Source organism: Quercus robur, chromosome 12 (assembly GCF_932294415.1).
Source record: "Quercus robur chromosome 12, dhQueRobu3.1, whole genome shotgun sequence".
Taxonomy (NCBI): Eukaryota; Viridiplantae; Streptophyta; class Magnoliopsida; order Fagales; family Fagaceae; genus Quercus; species Quercus robur.
The window spans coordinates 38,049,709-38,066,223 of NC_065545.1; the positions used below are offsets into that span (position 1 = coordinate 38,049,709).

Genomic DNA, 16,515 nt, shown 5'->3' on the forward strand with positions numbered 1-16,515 from the left:
AAGTTAACAAGTCAAAAAGAACTTTTAGCTTTGGCTTGCCTTACATTTTCACTTTCTCATTTATATAAAGCACAAACTCCTAACATGCACTTTTCCTTTTATTTTTTATTTAATTTATTTAAATGGTAAGAAACATAATAATTTTCACAATAGTTGAGTAAGTAAAATTCTAATTCCGCCACTGCATACATTAAATACTGAATGATTTGTTTGAACAATTGGGATGGTAAGATTAAGTTCTAACCCATTCCCTTTCCCTAACAAGAAGAAAATGAGATTAGACAAATACCTCAACTCTATCCCCCACTTATGGGGATAAGGGACTCAGCCCTCCAATAAATACCCCATCCCTAAATGCAAAGAGGATGATGATCCAAGGTAGATAAGAATAGCTTTAAACATGTTTAAATAATATGTGGATATATAGTTTTATAAATTGTCATATAATTTATTAGAAAAGACAACTCTAAACATGTTTGGAGTCAAACTTTGTTCAACCCAAATTGTGAATGAACTTCTGAAACTAAACATGCAAAAAGAGTTTTATTTATTTTTCATTCATTTAATAAACAAGTTAGACGTAAACATAATAGTATATCCAAGAAGTTTTTGAACAGAAAATTTGAAAATTTTATATAAAAATCGTACTTATATAAACATAATATCGGATATTTTTATATAAAAATTGTACTTAAATAAACATAATATCAGATTGTTGAAGATATAGGTGAGGGACTATGATACACTAATTACATTTAAAATTTAAGTGATTGTTAATATTCATAATTCATTTATTGATAAAAAAAAAATTATACATAATTTGTTAACAAATACAAGGTCAGTAAATTTCATTTTTATAAATTCATAAATAAAAATTATCCTATCTAATTAACTTGAAATATAGTTTAACCCAGATTAAGTAAATAATCATTAAAATGGATTTATAAAAAGATACTACAAAATTATAATTAAAGTAGTTACCATAATTTTTTTTATTACTACAATAAAACATTATAAAACCAACACAATCATATTCATATTTACCATAGGTTTAAAACTTTTTTTTTTTTTTGAGAAACAAACACATATACACAAAAAAGAGAGAAACGAATTCTAATATAAAGGCACACCACATAGATTAAAAACTTTAAAACTCGGATTTATGAACTTTGCATAAAATATTTTGTATATAAAACTCTGATTGGACCAACCATGTCCGACTTGGTTTCCTGTGAATAGGCCATTGGATTTGGGCCAGATTTTTAAGAACCAAATAGGCAGAACTTGTGGGCTAAATCGTCCAAAACAGGTTGAATTTACTGGTTTGTAGCGAATTAATCATGGGTTGAACCAGTTTGGGTTGCTTTGTTTGAAAAATTTGTAAAATAAATATTGTTGTTGTTACTTGTTAGGACTCAAACCCATGTTTTTGTTGTCTTACAAATTAACCACTGTGTTGTGGGTTTCAGCTAACTCAATGTAAAAAATTTTGTAGTCGAATAAGAGATTTGAGGTTTGATCTCCATATATACCAAAAACCGATTAATATCTTGGTTTAATGATAAAAGGCAATCATCATGAGCAGATAACAAGTTAACCACCACTGCATTACATTTATTTCTTGACTTGGTTTATTTAGGTGTAAAATATTTTTATTTAGAATATATAAAAGTTACTTGTTTTTTTGGTATTTGGTTATATTCTTGAAAATGCTAAACACATTTTCTGGCATTTGGCTTATACAAAAAATCACAAATTTTCCTATATTTTGATATAAGTATGAAAGAAGAACTTTAATTTACCACATCAAAATATTAATAAAGTACACTCAAAATAAAGTTATTGAAAATTACACTTTTAAGAAAAATACTAAAAAATTAATAAATCACTTAAATTTATTTTAAAAAATTATCACCTAAAAAGTAATATCCATTATCCACCCAACATAATTATTCTAAGCAGGATGTAACCCAACCATTTACCTAATTACACATTTAAATGTATCAATACAAATAATTGAAACCTTCAAAAAGATTCTTGAAATGTTTTGGGCATATTGTGGTTATTTTGGAGGCTTCAAGGGCATTCTCATTATTTACATGGTTTATAGCTTTTTTTTTTCCTCATTTGGTTAGTTGTAGGGTTATAGGCAATGTTTTAAATTTCATTCTAATGCTTAATCCAGTGCACATACCCCTTATTCTATTTCGGTCTAAATTTTAAGTTGTTCCAGACTATTATGGTGTACCAGATAAATTCCAATTATTCCGATCTCTAAATTTTGGCCTATTCCGGGATTTTCCGGATTGTGTTGGATTTGTTTTTAAACTTTGAAGCCCAAAATTCATCATTTAACTCATTTTATTCCCATATAATATTTAAAAAAAAAAAAAAAAAATTGGTTAATTAGATATAATGAAATATGAAGTTATAAATATATAAATTATGTACATGTGTATGTATATATATTTGGTGCGTAATTCTGAAATGGTGTATCGAAACACATCGAAATTGGAATATTTCATTCCAATTGTCAATCTAGAACGGAATTCAAAACCTTGGTTATAGGGTTAGTTGTAGAGGAATTCATTTTGAAAGTTTCAAAGTTATTTTAGTCGTTTAGTAGATTCGGGAGTATTTTGGTCATTTTGGAGTTTTTAATAATATTTTGGTTTTAGAGATATTTTTGTAATTTTTAGAGATTGCAAGGTGTTTTCGTTATTTTGAAGGTTAGTCAATTTGGAGATTCTTTTAGTATTTCTATCATTTTGGAATTTTAGGCACATTTTGTAGGCAGGATTCGATCACAGCTTTTTTATTCAACAACAAGACTTTACTTAGTGCTAATTGGAATCATCTACATTTATCTTGATTAGCGTATAATTTGTTTATCAAGAAACAAAATTTGTCGGTAATAAAATCTCCAATCTTAAGCCGTTGATACTCACTCAACTTAGCTTGATAACAACCCTAATTATATGACCACCCTTAAATATATCAACACTCAACTTAGCTTGATAACATCCCTAATTTTATGACCACCCTTAAATATAGTACGTCATGTAATAAGAGATTGATTCAAACTATCTTGTTGAACGAATTTAAAAGGAAAACAATATAGGTTTAAATTTCCATGTTCATTTACATATGATTTTTTTTTTTTCAAAAACTAATATATATCATGAAAAATGTAAAATTAATCATGGTGTAAGTAATGACTAATGAGATTGATTGTAAAATGCCGAACCACACAACATAGAATTTATTGCCCATTTTTGAAAGGTTACAAGTGTAACCACCTATATAGCACCCAAAAAATTACAAGAAGAAAAATAAAGAAACAAGCATGCAAAGATGTTCCTTTTTGTAATGCTCTTACAATTATTTTCCATTTTCAAATCACAACTCAAACCGAATAAACTATGAACTTGCACCAAAAACACGGATTCTTTGTTCAATCGGAACCCTGCAGCTTGGACAAGTAGCTTTACCCTTTTTCTCATAGTTATCACTGCAATTAGCACATAGAACTTGGTGAGCACACGGCAAGAAAACAATAGAGGCTTCATCTTTCGTACAAATTATGCATTCCCGATCACCATTGACTTCTTGCTCTGAAGAATCCTCCAAACAATATAATTCATGAAGCAGCTTAGCAATGGATTCTCCTTGTGGTTTTATGCCCTCATTGTGTTCTGTGGACACTGTATCTGATGCATGGTGCGACTCAGTGAATTGAGAAGACACTCTTAGATGTGAAAGTTCTTGCTCAAGTCTTTGAAGATCATCCTTGTGCCGCTGGAAGTCTATTTCTATCTTTAGGCGCAAAGCCTCAAGTTTCCTTTTGTTACTAGCCTCAGCTGCTTCCTTGGAGCGTCGTTCCTCCTCCACTTGTGCTGAGGCTAGCTCTTTGGCATTCAACTCCTGCCTCCACTTTAGCTGTAATAAGAAAATTGCACAGGCATAATTGGTTCACTAATAAGTACTTATCATAAAAAAAATAATTGGTGCAATAGTGAGTACAGCATGTATATGATAGAATACATTGATTGTTTAAGATTAACACACAAGAATTCAGGGGAACTTATAAGTTGCTACAAAAGCTGTGGAGACAGTTGTGGATGCAAAGAAAATAACGGTGATGAATCCAATAAAAATAGAACGTGAAAAATTGAGCTTAAGGTACACAGACAATTAGATGAATGTGGACGAGTGTGGTAAAGAGAAATTCAGTACAGTAAGCCTAAAGCAAAGTTAAAAGAGTAAGTGACCATGAACTCCAAATAATTTTATTGTTAATTCATCTGATTTGTAATCATATATAACATTTACCCCAAAAAAAGAACTGCTTTCTCTCACAGAATAATTAATTGATCTTACAGATAAGGCAACATTTTGCAATCTAACAAATTATACTTTTATGCAACATTTTGCATCAACTGACTGCCAAGTCTAAACTGGTTCCTCATTTGTTATCCTCAACCCATATTACATTGATCATCTATATATCTTACATCATGGCTTTTTTGCACAAATCATCATAGCAAGGGAGCTTTTGAGTTGGCCTCCCACTTCTATTTCCATATCATAAGCAAATGACCCATGTAAATAGACATGAGAGTTTGCGTGTGTGTGCGCGTGTGTGTGTGTTAATACAGAGGTAAATTAATATTCTTAACACACCTCAAATTCTTTCTGAGCCTGTTTGATCCGAACCAGCTGTTGCTGCAATTCCTTAATCTTTTCTTTCTCATCTTCAATCTCCTCCTGCAACTTACTTTTCTGTTTTTCCCAAGCTAAAAGCTTCTTCAGGCACTTCTTCTCCCTCTTTGCAACCTCCAAACATGTCGTAACTGACTCTGATGCACTTAATTTCGAAGCCTCCTTTTCAGCTCTGAGTTCTGCATTCTCAGTCTCAAGTCGTCTCACAGCTGCATTTGCCCGGTCCACTTGACCACTAGCCTTTCTCAAAGCATTCTCCATCTCTGATAGTCTCTTCATGGTTGAGTCCTCAAGAGTCTGTTTCCCTTTCTTCAATCTTTGAGTCTCCTCCCTTTCCATTCTCAACATCTTAAGCTCATTCAGATCATGACAAAGCTTTCTTGCAGCTTGCATTGCCTTCTGGTGAGCCCACTCCTTCCGCTCCTTCACTTGTCTCTCAAAATCCTTAACCTGATGAAGCAGAGTCACTATCATCTCATCCTTCTGATCCTCTGCCACAGAATCCCAACTCTCATCAAGTTTCAGATCACGGAATTTACTCATAACTGAGTTTACAACCTCTTGGTTCTTCAAACACAAAGACTCCTGACTCTGCTCAACTGGAACTTCAGCCCCCAATACAGCCTGGCCCCCCCCACGTGACAAAGCACTCGGACAAGCTTGAGACCGTGGCTGCAACTGTTTTGAGTTTGCCCTGAAACCAGCAGCAAACATGGCAACATTCCTTTTCAACAATGACTTCATCGAAGGAGAAAGGTTAAACCTTTTTGGACAGTCAATATCTCTCTGCAAAGTCACCTCTGCCCCACACGTAAAAAACCCATTAACTGGAAACTCTGACCCTCCCCCACTCCCAAAACCCCAGCCACCATGAAACCTACAAAGCGCCGGGGTCACAACACCAACCGAATGACTACCAACACTCTCAACAGCACTAGACACCATATTACTACTACTACTACTAACACACCCATTGCTCATATTCGAAGGAAGCACCGGGATTTCAATACTACTCGCCCGACCCACATGAAGATCACTCATAAGCAAACACCACATGGCATCACCCTTACTCAAATGCGGTTTAACCTGTTGCAACAAAGAAACCATACCCGCAAGGGAGTACTCCTCCAACTGTCTCAAATCAGTGAAAACGGGTTCGGACTCATCTGAATTCCCATCACCTTCACCATCACAATCACCACCACCAGCACCACAATTACTACTAACACTACAATTCAAATAAGCCAAAGAGTTATGCAATATGTTTGTCAATACATCCATGCCCCCATAGCAATACCCGTTTCGCAATATGGCTTTGAGGGCAACATCCTCATCATAACCCAATGCAACAAGCTTAGATATAGCTTCATTATACAAAAACTCCAAGTTTTTCAACAGAATTTCCTCTAATTGTTCCTCAGTGCAGTAACCCCACCCGTTATCTTCTTGGGTATTGGGGTTGTTATTACAAGAATTGTGGTTCTGGGTCGAATCTTTGAGACCCAGATGACCCAGATGATATTTCAATGATTTAATACCCGAATCAAATATAGATTTCGAGATTGATGCTCTATCTATGTAAGCACAGGGATCAAATTCGGGTTTAAGCGATCGGGTCCTACGATTCGCTCGCATGTGCTTCTCTCTTACAGTGCAACCCATGTTATATACGAATTGTAAAAAATAGAGATTGTTTGATTGATTGATATCTGATAGTATTTTTATTGAGATGAAGAAAAAGAATGAAATTTTTTTTATAGGCCTAGAGAAGAGAAGAGAGACTCACCACTGGATTTTTGATGAGGATCGGCGTTTGATTTTGGAGAGTTTTGCTGAGACGAAATTCTGAGAGAGAGAGAGAGAGAGAGAGAGAGAGAGAGCATGTGTGTGTATGTTTCTTATAAAAGTGAAAGACAAAATGGAGAGCTGACAAATCATGAAGATGCGGTTTGGTTTGGGCTAAATGTATTTTCTGAGGATATAATGGGCCTAGTGCAACATTTAAAACACTGTTCTTTCTTTTTCTTTTTTTTCTTTTTTTTTGGGGGGGGTTGTTTTGAGTTTAATTTAAGCCCAACTTGATTAAAAATAAATAAATAATCCCAACTTTTTTCTTTTCAAAACAAAAAAAAATTCTTATTGTGAGCAAACATGACCAAAAATAGTGAGGGGTTAATTAAACTTTACATATTTATAGATCGACAGCTATTTCATCTCGTCTTGTCCCATGTAGGTTTTTCTCATTTCAAAAAAAAAATGATGAGGTGGAAATGGTAAAAAGAATTATATATTTCTACTACATGTAACAAGACACTCATAGTATGTCAACCCATTGGTGTATAAGACTCATAAAATGTGATATTACCCTCTCTCAAGGATGGGGCAAAATCTTTGCCTTGATCATTGAGGTAGGGTGAGGATGAATTTGGTCATTCCACCCCAATATGCTCCAAATATATTTACTAAATTGTTATTATTTATTTGAGAAATAAAATCACTCTTTTTGATCTTTTGTATTCTAAATATATATATATATATATATATAATTGGAGCAAAAGCTAAAAAATATTCGATTAGATTTTAAATTAGATTCCAATTGTTGTCTAATTTTACCCCATGTATCCTATCTAAGTTTTTTTTTTTAAAAAAAAAATTGATCTAGATGAGTTAATGTTGTGCAAAAGAAGAAGAATCTAGTATAAATAAACCATGAAAAGATCCAATTAAAAAAAAATAAGAGTAAACTCATGTGTATATCCAAAAAAAACTAAAATAAAAAAGAGAGAGAGAATAAAACTCATCCATGACTTAAAAATATGTGTACTTCTTACACTAAGTTTTTTTTTTTTTTTTTTTTTTGAGAGACGAACTCGGTATAATTTGAAATTTTGAACTCATATATGTGTGTAATTGTGATTATTTTTAATTGTACTATGCATATGCATGGGTTATAAACTAGTATTATTTAATGGCCATGTATTCACTTTACCATCCATTATTGCTCTTAAATTGATATATGCTTAGTTATATATATCTTCCTCAAATATATATATATATATATATAATAAAATAAATAATTAATTAATACATGTATTCTATTGTATTGTATCCTAATTTTTGGAAATTGTCGTATCATCAATTCATCATGTGTATCACACCTGTATATAGAAACATGCCCTTGTTTCCTATCTACACTCTCATTCGGTTTTTTTTTTTTTTTTTTTTCTCTATTTTGTATATTAAGAAAATTCAAAAAATTAGTTATTATTTTTTTATTTCAAAAATACTCTTAATTTAATTAACTTATCCTTATTCATAAAACATAAAAATAAGATTAAATTTTAAAAAAATTAAATAAATAAAAAATCTACCCATGTTCTATAAAACTTTCCGTGCCAGCTTAATCTTGCATTTTCGGTAGGAGTAATAATTCTGAAGAAGGCTGTGCCTCAATAGTCAGTCCTAGGAAAATTGATTGACGTTGATTATTTGTCACTTCCTGATATCAATGTTTTGACCGTCACTTTCCCAAAGGAACAATGGGTTTAAGTAGTAACCCAATAGTTGCAACTTGCATCTTAGGGTATGTTTGGATTGAGTTTATTTTTACTGAAATTGAAAATTAAAATTAAAAACACTATAATAAAATAATTTTTAAATGTGTGAATTGTATCGTGAGACCTATTTTTAATGAAAAAGTTCCGGAAAAATGAAATTTATGGATCCGTATATGGAAAAGTCAACATTTGCGACTACTGTTCATGAACAGTAGCCGCATTACTCCCTAAAATACATGAAAAAAAAAAAAAAAAAAAAAAAAAAGTCAGAAAACGCAAACTTATAAATGCAGACGTCCAATCCAAGCGAATACTTAATTTGCAATCAGTTAGTTTAATTTTAAACTGAGCTCATTTTTACTTTAAATTACAGGGAACCTGACTAATAATTTATTTGGCCCATAGTATTACAAAATAAGACATGAGTCTGTGTTCCCCCTAAAACCTGGCAGGTTAATAACACTACCCAAAAAAAAAAAAAACCTGCAGGTTCTATTTGATGATAAATAAAACTTATAACTTAAGTACAGTACTTAGATGTTATTCTCTTTAAAATCGATTTCAATCAAGATTCAAAACACATATAATAGTCTGGGCCACAAGTTTTTTTTAAAAAAACCATATTTCATATACACCTAAATTTAATCTCTCTTTTTTTTGGTTGTGGTAATGACCTAGCTTTACATGCTTTACATAGGTTTAATTAGCTTAATTGATAAAAAAAAAAAAAAAAAAAAAAAAAAAAAAAAAAAAAAAAAAATCTCTGCCTTGATTTGAATCTAACCTATTAAAAAAAATCAATTAATGTCTTGAAGTGATAATGAGGAGTAATTATTATAGTTAAGAACGTTGAAGGATACTATAGGGTCAAATCCTATACTTAGTTACTAAAATAATAAAAATTTAAAAATGTACCTCTAATTTGACTGATTCAACTATGACATCTTTGAAAAATTAATTATAATAGACTTCTACTGATATTCGGCTGATCAATATTACAGAATCATGCAAAGATTTAACAAAAATAAAGCTTTTTTTTTTCTTGAGTCGAAAGCGATGGTCAGCAATAACAAAATTCTGCATTGAAGATCCCAACTTTAATCAAATATTGCATTAATCACTTATATCATATATTATATTTTATTCTTCTCAAAAAAAAAATCAAATCTTTTATGAGTTCATAAACCCGACATAATGTAAAAGATTATGGAAGATTCTTTTAGAAAATTCCGTGGCCTCCCTATATTCCTTGAACATCCGGTGGCAGTTGAGGAGTAGCATTAAATATTTTGAAGCTCCATTTGTTTTTATAGAAAATTTTATGTGAGTATAATTTTTCATGCTTTCCTTTTTTTTTCTAGAAATAATTACAACATGTTACTAACCCCGCAGCTCGAACTCTTTCCCTCCTAGACACCGAGCAATTTGTATATGGGGAGGTACCAATTCAGCTACAAGGCTTTTGGCAATATCAAGAAAAAAAAAGGTTCAAGAAAAAACTGTCTTTTGACTTCTCTTATTTAGCTTAACGTAACTTCTCTTATTTAACTTAATGTGAGATAAAATTGTTTTACACTAAAATTTTCTAAAAAACAACTTTATCTCACATCAAGCTAAATAAAATAAAAAAAAATCAAAAAATAGTTTTCTAACTCATTTTAAGATTATTACTAAATATAAAAAAAAAAAATACAGTTTTTTAGGAAAAAACTTTTAGAAAATTATTCATTTTCTAAAAAATGTTAATGTCGAAACAAATGAAGCGTTTTGTTTTAAGGTTTTTTTTTTTTTTTTGTAATTTTGAATTGGTGCTTAAAGAATTAAAAAAGAGTCAAAAAGAATTATAAAGACACCCAATTTCACATCATGCTGAAGTGTCTGATTGTGAGCGGTGAAAAAAAAAATGGTCGGTGTTTGAGTAGAAACCAATTTTTATATATTAAATTTGGTCCTTTTTTTTATTACATGTCAGCCGAAGTGGTTCAGATTGACTCTAAGTGGATATATGATTTCAAAGGTTTAGGTCTGGGGTTTGGCTTAATAGGACTTTTTGTGAGATGCACATGTTAAAAATGAGAATGAGGAAATGCCTAGATTACAAAGTCTAATTCACCAAGCATAAGTTATTAAACCTACTCAAAGTAATATATATTGTAGGAAAAGTAAATGCCTACTTAACAAGATGAATGCCTTTGTGTTAGAACCATTTTCCCCCTCCCTTGTGTGTGTGTGTTTGTTTCTCAAAAAACAAGATGAATGCCTAATTAAATTAAATAACCTATGAGTATTAAGACTGGGTAACCTCTTTTAATTAATCACTTCAAGACTACTGTTGCCTTACCTTCTTTAAAAATAAAAAATAAAAGTTACTTTTGCCTTATAATTTCATGTGCTTAGCATGTGTCTCACTTGAAGTAATGCTCGAAGTAATTGTCACTCTTTGCAATGATGTGTTGCCTCCAATTGATTAATGCTACTTTCTTTCTTTTTTTTGGCTCTAACCTTTAATTAAGGGGCCGTTTGGTAATGTTATTCTAGTAACGTTTGTATTTTTTGGATATACGTGTGGGTAAAAAAGTATGTGAAAATACATGTAATGTTGTTTAAATACTGAAAATTGTTGCTCAAAACACCCTACCAAACAGCCTCTAAACCATTTTTGAGTTGTCAATCCTACTAGTAAAGTCTTCCTACATGGCCCTCTCTTATCAAGCTAAATGTCTTCAAATAAAATTTAATCATTTGGCCTAGTGGTGGGTAAAAAGTGTCTACTAAGCAATGTTATGTCATTCATTTTTCTTAGATGCGAACTTTGACAAAATTCATTGTTATATTACATTTTTTTTCTTCTTATAACCTATATGCTTGCAAAATTCAAGATTATCATAAATCAAAACTATCTCATCTATAACATATTTATATTTCAATTTTTTGTGTATTAAAATTATTTATAAAAGATGAGTTTATAGATCGAATAATAAATATTTGATTGGTATGATATTTGGTATGATAAAACATAAAAATCATATAATCCAATTGTGGGATTTTCAAAATATTAATTCAATAAAAAATTTGGGTAACATTGTTTAAAGTTAAATGTAACTTGATATATATACTACTTTCAATACTATTTTCAATGTTGAGAAGAAGTTTAAAAAAAGAGTGGAAGTAATTCTAAGTGTACATATAAACCTATATTTATAGGTGCATCATATGAGTAATAGACATGAAAGACTAAATTTTATGTAAAATTTTGTTAGGTATTGTAGGGACTGGGATTGAGCACTTCTTCTATTAGAGGAGTGGACTCAGGCCCAACTAGTCCAATACAATAAATTTATAGATAATGGGTTTAAGAACTAGGCCTTAGTGAGGGTTACAACAACTTGACATAGTTATGAGTGGGTTGAATAACAAGGACGTAGGCTAAAGTATGAAATTCTGTCCTCGGACATTTCTTCCAAGGTGCTTATTATTTTTATTCTTTCTTCAGTGCTTGATTACAAAGGTTTCCAAGATCATGTAAATTGCTACCGTCTTCTCCCTCTCATTTCCAATCCCCTTTTCCTGGGGGATTTCTCTCATTATATATCCCTTTCCAATCGATCTTGGTCCTCCATCTGTTGATCATGCAGGCCACTACTCGAGTGCTTGTCCCATCAGCCACATTCTCAAACCTTCTGTGAGTTGCAGCAACCAAGACCGCATTGTTCAAGGGTCATTTCCTCGTTAATGCAGCCAGAACGTTAGTTGTGGGCATTTAATGCGGAGGTGACAGTTTCTCCTTGAATTGTTCCTACACCATGCTCTCATGGCTGTCCTACGGTACTTGTCCTTTTTCTTGGGATGCTCTGGAAGGCTACCTTCGATGGCGTGTCGTTCTTCCCTTCTAGGATTTGGGTTGGCCGAGTCCTCGACGATGTTTCTAGCCCATTTGGGCTTTCTTCATTCGTCCTCGGGCATTTATTCCTCCTCAGTGTGGGCCTTGGGCTTAATATAAAGTGGGCCGAGGTTGTCAAGTTCTTTGGCCCCACAATAGCCCCTCAAAATCCTGCTGTCTGGCTCCTCGGACGGAGATGAGGATTTTGGTATCCTCGGGCCTTTATCATGGCTTGTCAAGTCTTGTCCTCCATCAGCACCAGAGCCTTTTCACTTGTCTAAGGCACGTTCTTGGCGCCTCGGTATACGGAGTGCGTCCTCATTAAATTCTGACGGCTCTGTGCTCCCCACGTTCAACGGCGTGATGGTAATCTAACGGTGGGGATTTCTTTAACTTTATGGGCGGGAAAACCCGCACAGTTATTTTTAATTGGAGGTATAAATACCCATTTGAACTGATCTGCTTCTTTACTTTTACACTCAAGAGTTCTTGCGCACATATCCTGTGTTCGGTCAACTCTCCAGCCAAACTCACATCTCTTTTTAGCATAAAAAGCCTGCCCAATGAGTTTTTCCTCATTTCCATAAGTTTTCTTCTCTCTCTAACTCGCATTTTCTCTCTTCTAAGTTTCTTCCCTGAGTCTTTTAGCCGTTTCTAGGGATGGGTAAGTAAAAAAAGTTGGTTGAGTCCGAAGAGGCAACGGAAAAATTCGTCGCCGATTATGGGATACCCCATAATGTAGGTTTGAGATACAGTGAAGAAGGGGAGTGGCATTTTATGAGGCAAGAGGGTGAAGTGGTGATTCCCATAATCGCCTTTATAGAAGGTGGTATGAGAATCCCTACAGGGCCGGTGATGAGGGATTACCTTAGGCATTTCCGATTAGCTCCCACTCAGTGTGCCGCCAACGTGTTTAGGATCCTGGGGTGTGTGGACGCCTTAAACGAGAAAATGGGGTTGAGGTTAACCCATCACGATGTAAACTAGTGATACAACCTCCAACACCTGAAGGGTAAATCCTATTATATGAAGACGAGGGATGATAAGGTTCAGCTTATTCAGTGCCTCCCCGAGACCAGCAAGGGGTTAAATAAGGACTTTCTCATTGTGTCTAGGGAGTGGCACGACGGCCTTCATTGTCCAACAGAGGAGGGGGAACCAGGTGGGGTATTCAGAGTAGGAGAGGGTTAATCTTTTATGCTATCATAACTTGCATTGTTCGGTTGCTAATATGAACATGCTTTTTTTTTTTTTTTGCAGATCCACACGCCTTTGAAAGACACTTTCACTTGGTCAACCGGGGAGATTTAGAAACTATTCTCAAGGCGGAGGTCCTTGTAAACGAAGCTGACAACTAAGTCAAGGCCGCTCACAAGATCCTCGGGTACGATCCCATCTAGAAATCATTCCCCGCTCCGAAACACGTGATCAAAGCTAACGATCCTCGGCTTTACAAAATCACCTTAGCAAAACACAGGTTTTTGCTTCCTGAAGGATCTCCTGTCCCAGAAGGCATCCCGTTGGCAGGCCCTTCTTCATCCCATCAAGCAGCGGAGGCTGAGGGTGATTTGGGTCCGTCCAAGGAAGAATTTGGTGCATTCAACCAAGTTGATCAATCCGAGGATCCCTCTAGTGACTTGGGCGACCCCAATTTAACAGAAGCAGATCTCCTATTAGTAGGGACTTCTTCTCAGGCTAAGATGGATTTTAAGAGAAAACCTCCAACCAGCTTGCTCGACCTAATTGAGGGCCAATCGGGGAAACACGCACCGGGGAAGCCACAATCCAAACTTCCTCCTCCTCCACCCCAACCTCATCCTGCTCAGACCAGGTCATCTTCCACCCAATCGCAACCATCGTCTCCTCGTTCCAGACCTCCTCCTTCTTCCTTACCTTGCAGCTGGTCTTCTTCTACTCGCTTATACTTATCGATCCGATCCATTAGTTGGTGCACATTGGTGGCAGGCTTGCCAATCAGAGACTTCCTCAAGTCGTGCTCAGCTGGGAGACTATTTTTTAAGGTGCTGATGGTGACATCGTCAAAATTGTCGTCCATTTCATTATACATCTCACAATATCTGTCCGAGTAGACCTTTAGGGTCCGTTTGGTTGGAGGAGTGGAAAAGTGGGAGGATGGAAAATTATGGGAGGATGGAAAGGTGGAAGGATAGAAAATATTTAGTTTTCCCTCTTGTGTGTTTGGTTGGAGGGGTGGAAAAGTAAAAGGGTGAAAAATTCTTTTGTTTGGTTTGAGAGAAAAAGAAAATGATGGAAAATATAATTTATATAAATTGACTATTATATCCTTGTTACATAATAGATAAAAAATAGATTTATTTGTACTCATTAAATAAAATAAAATTTACCATATTATATATATAAATTTATGTTATTATTTTTATTATTATAATGTAAAAATTACAATAATGTACAACTTGATCAGGTCACGTTGAAAAAAAAAAAAGTACTACGTCTTTACATTTTACAATATTTTCACAATAAATTATATGTGGTAAGTTATTACTGATTTTAATTTGAACACATCACTTAAATATTTTTTTTATCAGTATTAGTTAGTAACAACCCATCACTTAAAATTTATTATGAAAATATTGTAGTGACATTTCTCAATTTTAATTTCTTCTTCTTTATTTTTTTTTTTCCCTTTTTTTTTTATCCACACGTTTCTTTTCTTTTTTCTTTTTTTTTTTTCTCTTTTTTTCTCCTTCACACCTTTCCCTTATCTCTATCTTCCCTTTTCTTTTTTCTTTTGTTCTCTGGCACTTGTCTAAGCTCTCTTCACTTTGCTCATTCTTTTCTTCTTTTCGTCTACTCCACTGGTGCTCTCCACTTTTCTTCTTCTTTTTTTTTTCTTTTTTTTCTTTTCTTCTCTTCTTCTCTTCGTCTACTCCACTGGTGCTTTCTTTACTTTTTTTTTTCTTTTCTTCTCTACTCCACTGGTGCTCTCTTCACTTTTCTTTTTTCTTTTTTCTTTTCTTCTCTTCGTCTACTCCAGAGCAGAAGATCTCTCTTTCTTTCTCTCTCTCACACAAACAAATTCTCTCTCATACACACATAGATCACCGGCAGAGAAGTGGAGATCGGCGTTCTACACAGATCGGCCTACATGTTTTTTTTTTTTTGTTCTGGTTTGATTAGTTTTATTTTATTGTTCAGATTTCATTAGACTTATGAGAAAGATTATTTTTGTGTTTCAAATCTTTTGATTGGGTTTTGTGTTTTTGTTTTGATTGTGGTATGTTTTAGTTTTCTGTGCTAAGTTTCGGTGTTTGGTGGTGGTGCTGGGTTTGGTGGTTATTTTTTGCTTCCTTCTTATTTTGCCGCGTTGGGTTGTTGTAGACGTTAGGAGAGGGTATTTGGGTAAAAGTGCTTTCACAACACTTTCCTCTCCAGATTTTCCTCCCGATTTGGAAGGATGAAAATTGTGGGCCTGGGAGAGAAAACTTTCTCCCGGTTTTCCTTCCTCCCCATTTTCTCTCTTTTGCCAAACAGTGGAAAACACTATTTTCCACCATATTTTCCTCCCTATGTTTTCCATCCTCTCTATTTTCACTCCAACCAAACGCAGCCTTAGAGTTTCTCCTTCATGCATGGATAACAACAATAAAGCACTCAAGGGTCGAGGAGCTCTGCTGTTTGTAACAAAACGAGAGCCAAAGGCTTGGGTTAGCTGCCTATACGAATCTATGGAATTCGTCTTTAAGCCATTGAACCACTTCATCGCCACTGGTCTCAAGCTAGATGGGAAAACTTTGCACATCAGCGCCTCGTCTTTAAAATGGACAGCCATCTTTTAGTTAAACTGGCTCGCATGCTCCACAGGATCCGTTTTGCCATTATAAATGGCAAAGGTTGGCTGCTGGAATCGTCGAGGAAGTGTAGCCCCTTCTATACGGCATGTGAAAGGTGATTTGAAGAGTTGATCCAGTACCCTGCTCATGGCATCGTTTCCCAAGCCCCTAAGAGACGGGCTTTTACGTTTATGCCTTCGGTAGTACTCTTCTTCATGAGAAAATGTCTCACTTGGAAGAGTTCTCGATCTTTGCCTATAGTCATCATCGCTCTTATCACCGAAGGGCATGTTAGGGCTAGAATGAGATCGCCTTCGACGTGCATGGCGCAGCTTTCTCTTCAAATCGTCTATCTCTCGCTGCATGGTATGCTTATCGTTCTGTCTCTGGGATACGTGACTCCTAACCTCTTTTGGTTGCATGGCTCGGTTGTTATTTTGTCTTTGGAGCACATGACTGCCCACACGAGAGTGGCTTCTGCTGGTTTGAGTGGTGTGTACACTTCCCTCTCGAAACCTTCCATTCTCTTCATTTCGGTCACACT

General features: G+C 34.4%; 1 protein-coding gene across 2 annotated transcripts; it reads right to left on the reverse strand.

Moving 5' to 3' along the window:
- Positions 1-3,227: 3,227 nt before the first annotated feature.
- Positions 3,228-6,668, reverse strand: LOC126707985 (MND1-interacting protein 1-like). 2 transcript variants are annotated; one of them, XM_050407766.1, is made up of 3 exons: positions 6,509-6,668; positions 4,684-5,950; positions 3,228-3,939 (listed from the first exon to the last, which is right to left on the reverse strand). In XM_050407766.1, the coding sequence occupies exons 1-3, from the start codon at positions 6,658-6,660 to the stop codon at positions 3,421-3,423; spliced, it is 1,938 nt and encodes a 645-aa protein (XP_050263723.1). In that variant the 5' UTR covers positions 6,661-6,668; the 3' UTR covers positions 3,228-3,420. The 2 variants fall into 2 exon arrangements, with proteins under 2 accessions (XP_050263723.1, XP_050263722.1); XM_050407765.1 differs by having other exon boundaries at positions 4,684-6,626.
- Positions 6,669-16,515: the final 9,847 nt, after the last annotated feature.